The sequence below is a fragment of the Neolamprologus brichardi genome, chromosome 23, assembly GCF_056152115.1.
Source record: "Neolamprologus brichardi isolate AB-2024 chromosome 23, ASM5615211v1, whole genome shotgun sequence".
NCBI classification, from domain to species: Eukaryota; Metazoa; Chordata; class Actinopteri; order Cichliformes; family Cichlidae; genus Neolamprologus; species Neolamprologus brichardi.
In genome coordinates, this window is record NC_142125.1 from 9,666,542 (window position 1) to 9,682,099 (window position 15,558).

The following is a 15,558-nucleotide window of genomic DNA, read 5'->3' on the forward strand; positions in this document are numbered from 1 at the left end:
CCACAACCACCTACACACACACACAATGGACAACCGTACCCTCAAACACACAATAATAACATGGACTGAACCACCACTCACAACCACTAGCACTTTATATACCTCTGTAGAAATTATCCACATATTTCACTTATCTTAACTGCACTACTGTATAGCTCTGTGTAAATAATCATTCTGTACATACAATAATTTTTAATCCTACAACTGTTTATAACTTGCATAGTTCACATTTCTGTATAACTGTATATCTCAGATTTCTGTATAGTTTTTTATTTCATATTTATATCCTGTTCATAGCCTGTACATAGCTTGTACTCACTACAGCCTGTACATACCTATAGTTATAGAATATTCATAACATACTTCATACCGTGTACATTATAACATACCATAATAGACCCATTTCTGTAACATACTTACATATCTATATTATTGCTAATATATATTGTAATATATCTATATCACTAAAGCACTTCTGGATGGTTGCAAACTGCATTTCGTTGCCCTGTACCTGTGCATGTGCAATGACAATAAAGTTGAATTCTATTCTATTCTATTCTAAAAGTGGCCATCATTTGTGATGGCAGTGGTGTCTTTGAGGTTTTACACTCAGGTGAAAAAGCTAATTTTGTCACTAAGGTCATTTATGGTCCTATTATACATCACACATTTGTGTTTATCATAAATATACTTTTTCATTTATCTGTGCCGGATAAAGGCTGCTTTAGGTAAGCCACATCTAGACAGAGACCAGTACCAGTGAATTAGTGTTCAGTTTGGGTACAAACAAATATGATCAAATAGGCCTGAAAGCAGCAGGTTTGTCTATGACAAAAAAATCACTTTAAATTCAAAGAAATCAGATATAGTTACAAACATTTTAACATTAATTTAATATGTTTGACTTACACTGGGATGGATCACAGTTACCCACAATTGCCATCATCCATAAAACTCACAACCTACAAGTTTAATAATTTGTTTAAAAAGGCTACTGTAAATATAGGCGGAGATTTTAATTTTGTAAGTTTGAGAGTTACTTATTGTAATTCAGAGTTATCCCAGCATGAAGAGATGGGATGTAATCTCACATCTGCTTGTTTTTGTCAGTTATCTGGCTGATAATTGTAATTTATAACATGACAAGTTGCCCCAAGGTGCCTGAAATCTTATAAAAGCTGGTTGTTTAAATGTGGGTCAAAAAGATGACCGTGGCAGATGTTGCAAGTTGATTGTTCCAAAAGTCTTATTTCTAGAATATTGAAGATTTGCAGTGACTTTAATCCGTTCAAATCCCCAATCAGTGCTGGCTGTCCAAGTACAATAGACACACTAGAGTTCCAGTTAGGAAACCACAACAGTTTCCCCAACAAGTAAGCACAAAGTATTCTGTTTTGAGAACTTAATTTTCTATTCAGATGTTCATTTTGCCCTTTAAAAAGTTTGCAATCCTGCACCTCTACCATTAAAATGTCTTGGAGAGCTTTGTTTATAACACCTTTAAGACCAGATCCTCAGGTGACGCACACACCTGCTTTTAATTAAGATCCATTTCCATCCTCTCATCATCATTTTTATGTCATTTACCGATTTTACAGTATGTTTTTGTAAGTATTGGCCTAGATGTTTTTTAGGTTTCGCATATATCATATTCTTCTACAGCACATGAAAGTTAGCTATTGGCTAAACCTGATACACTGTATCCTTACTCTTATGAGAATACTTCTGTGTGTTTTAACTGACAAATAAAAAAACAAACAAAGCTAAAAGTAAGTACCGAGGCTCAGTTCAGCACTGCAGCTTGAATTGCCCAAAATTTCAGTTTTAAGTGTGGAAAGAGTTCTCTCAGGTGTGTCATCACCTGACAGGTTGTGGACTGAATGGCCACTCTGCAGCACACAAACCAAACTGAGTCAGATGGGAGACTTAATGTATGTCGGAATGGAGCAAGACTGCTATTAAAATGTTTGAAGAGTTTAGTGAATGATCTGATGTGTTTCAGCAGGCAAAAACTTAACTCCGTAAAAAATCCACAGAAAGGGTCGTCATTAACATGCAAAAGTAGAAAATAAATAGGGTAGGGAAAATTTAAAAAGCCAAAAAGACATTTTTGCAACATACTGTGGTGCTTTGTCTTTTTGTCTTTGAATAGTTTTTGGCCAGCAGAAACTATTAAAATGACAAGGAAGGGTAAACTTAGACATAAGAAGAATATAATGTAGAGATATATAGAGAGATTATATTATATTAAATAATAAAATGCATTTTTTAATTTTGTAATAGATTCAGTGTAATCAATTTAAATATTTAATTATTTTTTAGATTTAGTAATTTAATTTTTATTTTTTCAGTTTTGGTTCTCCATATGTTTTCAGTCTCACTTCAGGTTGTTCCGTCTCTGTTCATTCAGCGGATGTTTGAGGTAATGAAGTTTGAATGGGCGGAACGGAGTGGTTTGATTGCTGTCCGTAGCAGCCAATCATTTGTATGTTGTCTAATTAGCGCGTTGACAAAGGCGGGGACTACAAAAACGTGTCAGCCAATAAAAATCATCATGTTCACCCTAGTGGCCAATCAAAAGGTTGTTATAGACTGGCCGTGTTTCAGGGTGGTGTTGGGTGGCTCATTTCTTCCGAGGGGGGGATACACAGTGTTATTATTCAAGGTAAGTAGTTTTGAATGTGTGAAATTTTGTTTTTCCATTAAAATGTACAAACGCGCTTGGTCACCTGTGGGTTTTTTAACAGGCTCTATGATAACAGGACGTGCTAAAGGTAGCAGTCGCTGAATAACGGTGTTAACGGTACTTCCTTTCGTCTGTGTTCATAGCGGCTGAAACGGGATGATTTCAGTCATGTTTCTGGTTTGGCTACATGGATTTAAAAGGCTTTAACATTTGGCCATGAAAATAACTGTGGCGTTGCATGTGTTTGAATGCATTTAGTGAATTTAAAACATGCCTTGTGCCCTGTTTTCCGTCAACTGTTTACCCTGTATTTAAAACTGAAGTGAAAATAGTGTTGGTATGATGGAGGGCTGTCGAGGTCGATCGATATAGCTTTTTTTTTTACCGATACCAAGACTCATTCTTAGTAATCCAGGGGATTGGTATCAAAATTTACAGTCAGATAAAATGCTGGTGCTTTAGCAATATGCAGACCACATTTTATGACAGGAAAGCTGTTATTCAAAGCTTTGCTGCTTTTTTTCTAATTACTTATACATTATAATGTGTACATGCAACGATAATTGGAGTTGATGCGTTATTGTTCTGTTATTTACTCTTAATTTACTCACTTGTTTTTGGCATGCCACTTTGTCAACTTTTTAGTGTTGTGCATTTTCCCATCCGTATTTTTCAAGGGAATTTAAATAAATTTAAATGTATTACCAATACCAAGAGAAATCCTTGCAGTAGACTGGCAGCTACTGCAAGGATGTGGTGTGGTGTGGTGTGCCCAACCTTTCAGCTTTCAATTGGCAGCTGGGTTAGGCTCCAGCCCCTACCTGAAATCCTGATTTAAATAAGCGAAAGAAAGTGGATGGATGGATGGATGGATGGAATACCAATAGAATTGACAATAGATACTCCTCTTTTTTCTGATAGAGACCTGGGTTTCTCTGTTACTACCACACTTACTTGTTTGATCAATTTTAATGTCCCTTTATTGCAGTTTTAACTGTTTGGGGTAGTCTGAAGCTCCCTGTTAACTTAGGTGAAGGGATGCACACAACTACTCGACTAGATATTTAAACATTAAGCAAATTATTTTTAATTATAATTTATTATTATTATTATTATTATTATTAATGTACAACGTTTTTGTGTTGGTTTTAAAGCACTGTTTACACAGGACTTGCAGCAATGTCATGACCATAGACGATAGAAAGTCAGTAATATTTGGAGAAGAAAAGCAACAACAACAAAATAACATTAGTGACGTGATGTAGGTAGGTCCTAAGATAAACCTTCCTTATTTCAAGATGAACAATCAAAGCTACTGAAAACAAGATTGCAGGATACAATGCATTGGCAAATGACAGGGTAGTAAATATATTATTAGGTTACCAGAGGCAACCAGATTCTGAAGTGTCTATTACAAAACTAACCATCAGCTTCAAAACAATGTGCGAAAAATGAATCACTATGTCTCTATTACAAAATTTTAAAATTGAGTGTTTTCACAAAAAATACTCTAAACTTTAATATTGTTAATAAAAAAAAATAAGAGTTTATTATTTGTTACTATAAATTAGTTTTCATTGTCCAAGTGCAGTATTTTCATCCCGCCCACAAGATGGATCAACACGTTCTCTTTAAATTTTCAAGAAACAAGAAAATTATAGTGACAAAAGTTTTGAACATCAACCTCACTAATTCAGTGGGCTGATAATCGATTGATTCATACTAGAGCCCAACAGATATATCAGCAGGGCTGGTATTGTTGGCTGGTGTTAGCTATTTTCCGATATATTGGTATTGGCATGTATAATACATTATAAATGAAAATTTAAAAAGTAGAGAAGCGATCACAGAAACACCAGCTGTGTTATTATGAGTAACAATGTAATCCACAAGCTTTGGGATAATTAAAACAAGATTATTTTTAAACAATGCTGTCATATTAAACATTATTAAACAAATACATGTAACAGATGTTAGGGAAATAGTTGATATATGTTACAACTGTCTAGGTTTTGTATGTCAGAAAGAAAAAAAATATTGGCTTATGTATGAGAGTTTTAAATAATCAAATATCGGTATCTGTATTGGTCTAAAAAATCATGTATCAGTCAAGTTATAATCTATAGCAGGCTTTTTATCTTTTACACATGGCAGCAGATCATCCAAAAACAGCAACTCACTGTCCAATTTGCACTGGTTGTCCTTTATTATTCATTTTCCGAAATTTGATTGACCTGATTAAATTATTTTTAGGCATCATTTTATTCAATTTAACTTGTCAGCATGATACATCACATAAAAAGTGCTGTGAATTTCTTTTTTGAATGCCTTTTTTGTGTCTCTTTGTGCAGATGTCTTTAACCACCCACTCCTTCCTCTCATGTCTTTATTCACAGCCCCTCTGTTTTTGTGTCATCTCTTCATTTCAGATGCAGTTCATGCTTCTTTTCAGTCGGCAAGGCAAGCTTAGGCTCCAAAAATGGTACGTGCCTTTGTCTGATAAAGAGAAAAAGAAGATCACCAGAGAGTTGGTGCAGACAGTCCTGGCACGGAAGCCTAAAATGTGCAGCTTTCTGGAGTGGAGAGACCTTAAAATTGTGTACAAGAGGTGGGTAGGAACTGGACTTGTTTCTGAACAAAATGTGTTCTGGTTGAACGCCCTCAGAATAGAATATTTTCACACGTCCCTGGGCAATTCATAGGCCCGTCATTCATAGACATGGCTCTGCTGGGGAATCAGGAGAGTGTTACCAAAGAGATGAAGGCATCATCATGACAGCACTCAGACTACAACAAGAAAGAGCATTAATTTAGTCTCATTATATCCTGTTGCTGTGCCAACGGACAAGGAGGCAGACTGCTTGTGAACCGGAGTGACCCCACTGGGATGGACTAACAGAGTGCCAGAACTGCTGATCAGTCTGCAACCATTGCCCCACCACACAGATGTTTATGTCCTCAGTTAAATTCTCACTAAGTGTTAATAGTTCTTAGTATTTTTTTACATATGTAAAAGATAGATGTAGCAAATGTGATGATTACCCATTGGTTTAGGACATTTTGAAGGACCGCTGCTAGGATTTTGACCATCACTGTGTTGGGTTTTTGGAATCAGAAGTGACCACATGTGAACAACAGGGTGGAGTACTAAGTTATCAGTGTGTTATTAGGCCTTGTTAGCAAGCCATTTCTTTAAATGATACTGGTGGATTACCAATTGGTGCTAAGTAACAACTTAAGAAAAAAACCTAAAATTTCACTCAAATTTAAATTGACTGTATAAATGCATGGTGTTTGATGGCCTTGGTTTGGAGCCACAGGATCTTGGTACCTTGCAGTTATTGAGTCGACTATGAGCTCCTCTGTATCTCTTCTAGAGACAAATGTGAGGACGTCCGTGTGACAGCTAAAGCTTGTCTTAAATTGGATTGTGCAACAGGACAATAATCCCAAGCACAGCAGTAAATCTCATGGTTATAGCCACTGTGACATTGCCTGTTAGTTTGTAGAAACTGATTTGAAGCCTTGAGTTTAGTATTTTGGTAACTCTACCTTCAACATGATAGCCACAGCCTAAAGCATGTTCAGCTTCATCATCCATTTTACTCTAAATGGGACCATAATTTATAATATGAATATCAAGTTGGTTCAAAGAAGGTCTAAAACCAGTGACCAACATCATAAACTTACCGGGAAAATGTTTGCTTAGTTTGTAGATAATGTGAACTGTTGGGTAATTTTCCCAAAGGGAGGGAGGGAGACAGGACAAAAGACACGCTGTGGAGGAGAGCCAGAGATTAATAACAGCTAATGATTAAATGCAGAGACTGAAAAGAAGTGAATGAACAAGAAGGACTCGGTGCATCATGGGAGGCCCCCGGAGGCCTAGGCCTATTGCAGCATAACTGAGGGATGGTCACCTGATCTACCTATAAGCTTTATCAAAAAGAAAAGTTTTAAGCCTAATACTTAAAAGTAGAGAGGATTTTTGTCCCCTGAATCCAGACTAGGAGCTAGTTCCACAGAAACGCTGGAAGCTCTGCCTCCCATTCTACTTTTAAATACCATATGAATGACAAGTTAGCCAGTAGTCCAAGTGCAAAGTGCTCTATTTGGCTGATATATTATTATGATGTCTTAAAGATAAGATGGGTTTGGCTATTCAAGACCTTGCATGTGATGAGAAAGAGATTAAGTGATTCTGGATTTAACAGGGAGCCAATGAAATGAAGGCAAACATAGAAATATGTCAGTGCTCTCACTACAGAATTCTGGATCAACTGAAGCCTTTTCGAGGATTATTTAGGACAGCCTGATAATAATGAATTCACAGTAGTCCAGTCTAGAAGTAATAAATACAAGAACTAGTTTTTCAGCATCACTCTGACACAGGATGTTTCTAATTTTAGCAATATTGTGCAATTGCAAGAAAGCGGTCCGACCTTTTTGTTTAGTATGTGCATTGAATGACATATCCTGGCCAAAAATGACTCAGACATCCCTCACAGTGTTATTAGAGTTCAAGGTAATGCTATCCAGAGTAAGCATCTGGTTAGATAATATTTTTAAAGCTGGGTACAGTAACCTAATTTTTTATCTGAATTTAGAAGCAGGAAATGAAATGCCGTAAATATCTTTAAGACATTCCTACATTTTAACTAATTGCTGTGTGTGATATCTGGCTTCAGGGATAGATAAAGCTGGGTATCATCTGCATAGCAATGAGAATGTATGCTATACCTTCTAAGTATACTGCTGAAACAGAGCACATATAATGTAAATAGAATTGGTCTTCTTTTCTTTTATGCAGGAGACAGATTTCTGGATTGTTTAGCTCTGGCTAAAAGTTTCTTTGCAGAAAGAAATTGTCTAATTTTGAGCAACAACATGGATCTGTATGTTGACACAGAGCATACAGCTGTAGAAAAAGGCTTTAATAAGGTGCAGCCACTAATGCATCAACATACAGCCTGTCAGTGTGTAGACGTGTAACTTGTAACACTGAAAATTTCTCTGTATAATTTCTCACAGCTTACAGTAATTTAGATGCTTGCAAGCATCGGTTTAAAACTGATCTTCATATTTTCTTTAAATGTGACAGAGAAACAGAGCAAATTAGAAGCAAATAATGAAGCTTAATATTGGTTTTTACAAATAACTGATTCTTCCACATGCATTTTTGTTTTTATGAGCTGAACCAGGACCAAAATCTTTTTAAGTTTAATAGAAAGCTGAGAGCTGAAACTGTGCTTTATCAGCCTAAATTCTTAAAATGCATGCTGTTTCCCATCTGATATGTCAGAATTGATCCAGGATCAGAAACAAGGATGGATCCTTTGCCAGTGGCACTACTCATGGTGATATTTGGTGCCAAAATAAACTGTCTGTAGCTCTAAAACGTAGCTCAATGCCAGCAGTGGGGAAAAAACCTTTCTGACGTAATTATGCAAACACATTTTGGGCTAATCTACTTGTAAATCTGATTCTTACCAAAAACCTTTGAGAAGCACGTCTTGCCACTTAGTAGTCCAGTTTGTTAATACTTGAGTTATTTTGAAGCCTGTATTTACAATTTTCACATTAGTTGTTTAACTGGACATAAACACTGCACATATAGAATCACCAGTCAAATAAAAAAAAGGCTTTTGGTTTATAAAAGTGCTTCAAGTTACATTTTTATCATGCATGTGAGAAGTTATTTGACTTTTCTGCTTCATTATGGCTCAATCCAACATGAACAGCTTCTCTGCACGTGCTATCAGGGTGCTGAACAATTCTAGATCATGATATTCCGTCTATGTTCATACCTGAAGGTATAAAATAGATTCTGAGTAGAAGCTAGAATCTTACTAGTTTCAGTTCATGCAGAATAAAACATTAAGTCTATTTTGACATTTTTGGTCTATCTGAGAATCAAGAAGAAGTACTATTTGGGATATGCTCATTGGCTAACCACATGTACTTCAGCATTTTACAGTCACATCCACCACTCGCTCATTACATCTGGTTTCAGTACACCAAAATGGAGATGGTGAAACAGCTCAAGCCAAAGCTCGATAACTGGTCTTCAGTAACTCAGGGGTGACCTCACAGTGGCTGTTACCATATTTTATACTCTCTATGATACGTCCTCTTTACAGTAACAAGTAGGGAGGATTTAAGCTGCTTGCTGCACAGTTGAAACTGTCATAAACCTCTATAGAGGGCATGTGTCAGTGCACCGTGATTGGATAATATGTTTCCAGGCTCAGATGTTGATTGGCTCTTTGAATGTTGGGCTGCTGCCATCTTTACAGTTTCACAGTTCTCCCATAAATTTCTTTAGGGCTTCTCCTTAGATGTCAACTGTGATTGGATGCTTTGCCAGCAGAACTCATGCTGATATTTTTCCTAAAGTAGACTAAATTGAAATTCAAAGTGTACCTCCAAGTAAGGCTCTAAACTGTCTGCCACATGTGAAATGTTAATATAACCCTTACTTACGTGTTAAGCAACATTCTATAAAGATGTCTTATTGAAGACTAATCCACTTATAAAACAGGGGGACCTGTGCCATCAGGCTGTCAATGCAACATAAAGATGTTGTTTACTTTGGGAGCCTTCTCTACACAGAGTGTGCATTATCTTTTAAAGCGTTGACTTGTTTCTGGAGTGAGTCAGCTCCAGTAAAAATGCTGTCTCACTGCTCTTTTGTAATGACTGAACCGAGCCCTTTGTGCTTCCTGCTTGGCTACACCTTGCATTCATTTTCACAAACTGTAGACAAAGATAGACAACAGCTCGAAACAATCAAGAATTCACCACCAGAAAACAGCCTGGCTAATAAGCAGCCTTGCTGTTCTCTGTGACCTCTGCGAGTATTGTACACTTGTCTTTTTAAGAATCTGCAGCCCTGTCCATTGTGTCCTGCTGCTCCTCTGGTTTCAGAGGATCAACTGACCAGCTCCTTTATTAGCCAATCATCACATGCCTAGTGCCTTAGGGATTATCAGGGATAAAGAACTATGGCAGAATGGGTCTTAACTGTTTCAGCCTTCTGCATCCGGCTTCTGGCTTTTAAATGAATACCCTGTGCACAGTAAACAGCAGGCCTTAATAATAATGGAGAAATGCCCTCTCAGCTCCATTTCAGGGATGGGAGACAGTACATCACTGTGAGAGCCTGTCGCAGCTTTACAAATCCTTGAAGTCAGCTCCTTGGCTTTGGCTATTTGATGATGTAGTTTTCACAACGAAAGATTGTTATTTAAAGGGATAGTTCACCTCAAAATCTAATTCATGTTATTTTTTCTCTGGGCTGTAGTGATGGTTATCTTTTTTGGGTGTACGGCATGCAGTTTTGGAGACATCAGCTATGGAGATATTTGCCCTCTCTTGATTATATCGAAGACCCTGAGACATTTAAAGGACACAGCAGCCTCCTTCATGCACTCTGGCAGGAAATATAGACTATAAATCACACAGCAAATGCAATGCATGTTGTAGTACCCTGTATATTGTTTCGACTATGTAGTTTTTCCTATTTTAGCCTTTAAGATTGAGTATTTCACATGATTGCACATGTATACCTAGAATGAAAATAACAGCCTCCACTGTGCTGATGGGGATGACTTTTTCTACGTGACAGTTGTAATTAAAACAACAGTTTTCATATGAAACTTTCTCAGAATTATTTTTCTGAGAAAGCAGGGAACGAACTTTTTCAGTTGAAGTGAATTTGCTTCTCGCTGTGTTGCAGATATGCCAGCCTGTATTTCTGCTGTGCCATTGAGGACCAGGACAACGAGCTCATCACGCTGGAGATCATCCACAGATATGTGGAGCTGTTGGATAAATACTTTGGCAGTGTGCGTTTGTGATGTCTGACTTCCTAATATTATTCTTAGTTATAATTCCCACGTGCTGAGCTGTTCATTAATGTTTAAAGTTATCGCATGTTGTTCACCAGGTTTGTGAACTGGACATTATTTTTAACTTTGAGAAGGCCTACTTCATCCTGGACGAATTCCTGCTGGGCGGAGAAGCTCAAGAGACGTCTAAAAAGAATGTGCTGAAGGCCATCGAGCAGGCTGACCTGCTACAAGAGGTAAGATATGTGATAAAACCACCATGGGAACAATAACAGTTTCAAATACTACATTTCTGGTAAAGATATTTTACACTAGTACACCACTATTTCCTATGTATATATTATATTATATTGAGGATTTCTGGAAATCTGGAGACATCCCCAGTTATTGGTGGTGGCAGCAAGTAAGGTTTAATACTTTTTGGCTCAGTTTGCAAGTCATGCATTAAAGCCAGTCTTTAGACAAAAAACATTTTGTAGTAGTTATTTTTCTTTTAGTCGAGGGTGGATTTAATCCATGTATGGTAAATCGGTCTGTGATTGTTTCTTTTATTGTTTTACTGCATTTTATCACTACTTCTCAAAAAAAAAATGTAATTTGCTAATGAAATCAGTGTGAAAATATGCGAATGGAAAAGCATGTTGTGGCTTTTCTAAGAAAGAAACATGTAGCTTCTTCTTCTTTCTTAGAAAAGCCACAGTGCGTAGGCCAGCATGGGGCAGGTGACCCACTGGTGGAAATGCTGAAAGTGGTGTAGAGAGGATAAGCATCAATCTGGCAGCCAAAGACCATGGGAGTTTGATGTAATGTAGTGATTTGTAGACAGGTGAAATAGGTGATTAAAGAGTCAAAGTGATTGAAGTGACTGCCAGTGGAAGCAGTGACATATAAGCTAGTAAATACATTAGACGGTTATCAACCTATTTGGAACGTGGAACAGCTGCTTTGTTGAACAGCTGTCAGCTACAAAGCTGCTCCATGAGCGAATCGTTTTACATGTGTGAACAGGTTTTATCACCAGGTTATTATCTCTCTGAAAATCTTTATGTCTATGGTGAAAATAAAATGTGTTTATAGTTCGAAGGGAGAGGCATGAATTGTCTCTATGAAATTGCACATATTTTTAAAAAGTCTTTCCAAGACCCTGAGATTGTTGTTCAGATATACTCAAGTGAAAAAGACAGCTACAATCAAAGGTTTGTATCTGAGAATGTCAGACTTTCAATTTTGGAAATAATGAGTCTTCCTGTCTGACAACACAAAGTTACTGAGACCTGCAGACTAAACCAGCCACAAAGTCACTTTTTCTGTGTTTTTTTTCTTCTTGTTCCATTTCTCACTGCAGTGTCATCAAGTGATCCTCTTAATAAGATTCAGTCAGTGATTTCCTGTAAAAGCTCCATAATAGAATCCATTCTCAGCTTCTAATGCCAAGCAAACATTAAGAAATACTGGTTTTGCATCGGTAACTGCTGCAGCCTTAAATAGTAAAGCTGATATTTTGACTGCCTTATTTTCTTTCATAGGTATGCTGTCATAATGGTGGATGATTGTAGTTTCATCAGACCAATCAGAATGAAATAAAAAGATAGAAGAGAAGAACTGAAGGGCTTCACCAAGGAGGAGTATCAGACAAATAAGGATTATTTTGAAATACAGGTCATGCAAAGCTACTCTACTAGAGTCAGAAAAAAATATGGAGCTTGAAATCAGCGCCAATGGTCCACATTAATTAAATTAATGTGAGGATTATAGTTTTTATTGTAATAGTTAAATTTCATATAATTGAAGTAGAAGTAAAAAATGTTTCTTAGAGTTTACCTCAAAGTGACAGCTGCTTTTACTTTACACTCTCCAGTCAACCCAGGAAGTTGTTCAGCTCTTTTCATAATGCTCGACTTTAGTTATTTATAGTGTTTTTAAAGCATTCACAAGAACTAATACTCAGATAAGTCTCACTGTTTTAGAGTCATGCAAAGAAACGTGGACCTCGTTACCATCAACTTCAACTAGAGTTTCTTTACCCTTTATTATTTTTACAGAAGGTTCAATGTTGAGTTCTTGTGTCTTTCTATGTTGCATCACTTCTCTTAAGTAGAGGGAAGGCTCGGGACTGCTGGTGCTATATGTTTATTCTCTTTTTACACATTTTCTCACATTGGAGTCCTGATGATCATTTCTGTCTTTAATCTTCAGTGCTGCATGAATACAGCCCTCAGATGATTCATGCAGCCATATTTTTGAAAATATTTTGTGTGTCTTGCCCTTAGTTTGCTTGATCGTAATCCTGATTTCTGCTGACACATTTCTCCCTTTGCTTGTTTATTCTTTACTGTTGTGATTTGCAGAATATAGACTTTCAGATGCGCCTGTTTGCAGGTAACACTTTGTTAAAAAATCCCTATTCTGTAGTGTTAGATCAGTAGCTTTAGATTCACCAACACAATGTTAAATCCAGCAGAAAAAAAAGATACCAGCAACACCAAAGTCTCAAGTGTCATCAGCACACTTTGAATTTTGAAGCTGCTGATATGTTTTCTGCCTCATACTGACCCTATATCAACTCCAATATCTCTGATGTCACTGTAAACCTAACCAGCAACATTTAATGTGATGAATAGTTACACAAAATTGCTTAAAAATAAAATAGTTTCAGTAGCTTTTAATGAAGAGCCTACATTTCTAAGTTACTTATTAAAGTTTTTGCACAGGCCTGGTTCAAGGTTGGATGTGGGCAGTGCTCAGGTTGTAGTCTTCAAACAAACCCTCATTGTATTCACTGCTGAGACAAACAGGACACTTCTGTTCTAGATTAGCATTTCATATAGTGGGAGCGTAATTATAGCATCAAAACCACAGTATCGCAGCAAGGGTAATTTTGACCATGAGCGCTGTCAGCAGGATACCAGTACACACTGATCACAGCTCGACAGCTGGCTTTTCACCCCACTCCTAATCCCGGGCACAATTAATGTTGTTTTGTCAAAGACGCTGATGTGGCTCATGTACGTCAGCGTCTGACGTAAAAAGGGCGATTTTACTAAACGGGATAAAATAGCGTTGATAGGTGTGGTTAGTTTTATGGGTGATTTACAAACGTTGCACTGTTTTCTAACCACAACAAAAACACGGTTTATTTCAATATGACACACCCAATGTGCCAAGAGCTCTGACTTCAGCTTATATCAGCAAGTGTACAGGACATGCAAAGAGACACAAAAGCACTTGTGACCCAGACACAAGAGCATGACAACAGCGGTATCTGGTATGGCAAAGTCAGTGGATACTTTACTACAGGCTTAAAATTCCATAAGTGAAATGCTGTTGCACATCCTTGGAATAATAACAAGAAGCACCTCCACTCACCCTGGACAACAAGAACTGCAGGGTGCAAAAAGAAAGTGTCCTAGAAGCCAGGGAGAAACCAGAAAGCATCAAAAATAGGCCATGTTTGTGCATAATATCATGACTTATGCATAATATATTCACATTTGTTTTATTTCTTGCAGTTTCAGTACAGTAAATCTATTTTAAAAGTTGTGTTTTTCAAGATGGCACTTTGATTATTATTTTAAGCATTCAGATTTTCTCTTTTTAATAGAGCTATCTATAAAGACTACAGCTTCTGTTGAATTTATTTCAGCATATGACAACAATAGCATTTTCTGTATTAAATGGTAAAATAGCCAACACATTGACCATTGAGACAACTGTCAAATGTGTACATCTGTCCATGGTCCTGAAATTATAGCTATAGTTTTTTAACGCAAATGCATTGATCAGAATAAAAACAAAAAGCACTTCCAAACTATCAAACCAATTCAGAACATCAAAATGAAAAATGGGCTGCTATTATGACTTCCTGTGCCTGACATCCAGGAGCCTATCCTGAAACTGATCAAGCCTTGATTAGTTTACTTAATTGCAAAGACGAGTTCCACTCATCAGTGCTGATTGTCTCAGTATGATTTGAATATGTTGGCAGTCTGTTTCTGTTAATAATAACAGACAGCAGTTATTTGCAGTCCTTCACCAATCTGTCTGCGAGTGGTTGCAGTCAGTCTGAGTTGGACCATGATTGTTTAGAGCACCGAGTGACCTATGCATTTGGCTTAAGATTGAAAGTGATTGCCCACAGGCTGAACGTGTTGCCTGCTCAGCCTCTAGGTCACTGCAACTAGTGGGAATTGATTTCCAAAGATGCAACCATGGAGGTATCATTTTTTTCTTTTTTTTTAACTAGTTGCAAGGTTGCCATCCTACTTTACTCTAGTGTGACAGAATGCTAACCAAGTTTAAGTAGTTAAAGCTAAATGAATAATTTATAGTGCTTTATTTAACCAAGTAGTTTTTAGTAAACATTAAAAAAATCAGCATGTGAAGAAGAAAAGGACATCCTGAACAAAACGACGTGAAGCACAGTCTCCAAGGTGACAGACCTTCGGCTCATGCCATTACCACACCTGCAACCTTCTATTATAGACTAAGTAGGTCTCTGAAGCAGGATCTCCTCAGCCAGTATTAGCATGCCAGGCGCATTGTGGTTTCATCTCCAGAGGACCCTTTGTGACTATATCATGCCCTGGGATGAGAGCATCCTGGGGTTTCAGCTTCAGCAAAAAATACGATTTCACTTCAGTTATTTAATGTCGTCTGCCAAAAAGAAAAGTTGAAACACTCAGTTTAAGTTAGATAAATTTAACCTGCAGTCTTCACATTAACAACACATGTTACAGCACATCTATGTTATGAAGCTGGTTTTCTTAAAATGAGCCTGTAAAAACAGTTTTTAATGTGTGTGCTCCCACTGTTTATTGAATATATAAAGGTAAAAAGGTAACACCCACGGAGAGCTTCGGAAAAGAGCGGACTGTTCTCAGTTTTACCAATTTGTTCTGGCCAAGTCAGGAAACACTTCAATGTTTCGACCTAGTGGCTTTCATTGGAGCATGTCTGGTACAATGTAAGTCTAATCAGTCAGTTAGACAGCAGACTGATTGGTTTCCTGGATTTGTTTGTCGA

The 15,558-nt window shown here is 37.2% G+C and overlaps 1 protein-coding gene across 6 annotated transcripts in view; it reads left to right on the plus strand.

Annotated features, from left to right (window-relative positions):
- Positions 1-2,554: 2,554 nt before the first annotated feature.
- LOC102795551 (AP-1 complex subunit sigma-2) overlaps positions 2,555-15,558 on the plus strand; it is a 30,587-nt gene continuing 17,583 nt past the window's right edge. For 3 of the 6 annotated variants that reach the window (XM_006790259.3, XM_087836818.1, XM_087836819.1), the window contains exons 1-4: positions 2,555-2,665; positions 5,116-5,294; positions 10,425-10,533; positions 10,635-10,772. In XM_006790259.3, coding sequence (XP_006790322.3) covers positions 2,555-2,665; positions 5,116-5,294; positions 10,425-10,533; positions 10,635-10,772 — 537 coding nt within the window. Of the gene's footprint in view, positions 2,666-5,115; positions 5,295-10,424; positions 10,534-10,634; positions 10,773-12,062; positions 12,978-15,558 lie in introns of those variants that run through there. The other 3 variants (XM_006790256.3, XM_006790255.3, XM_006790260.3) reach the window with 2 other exon arrangements.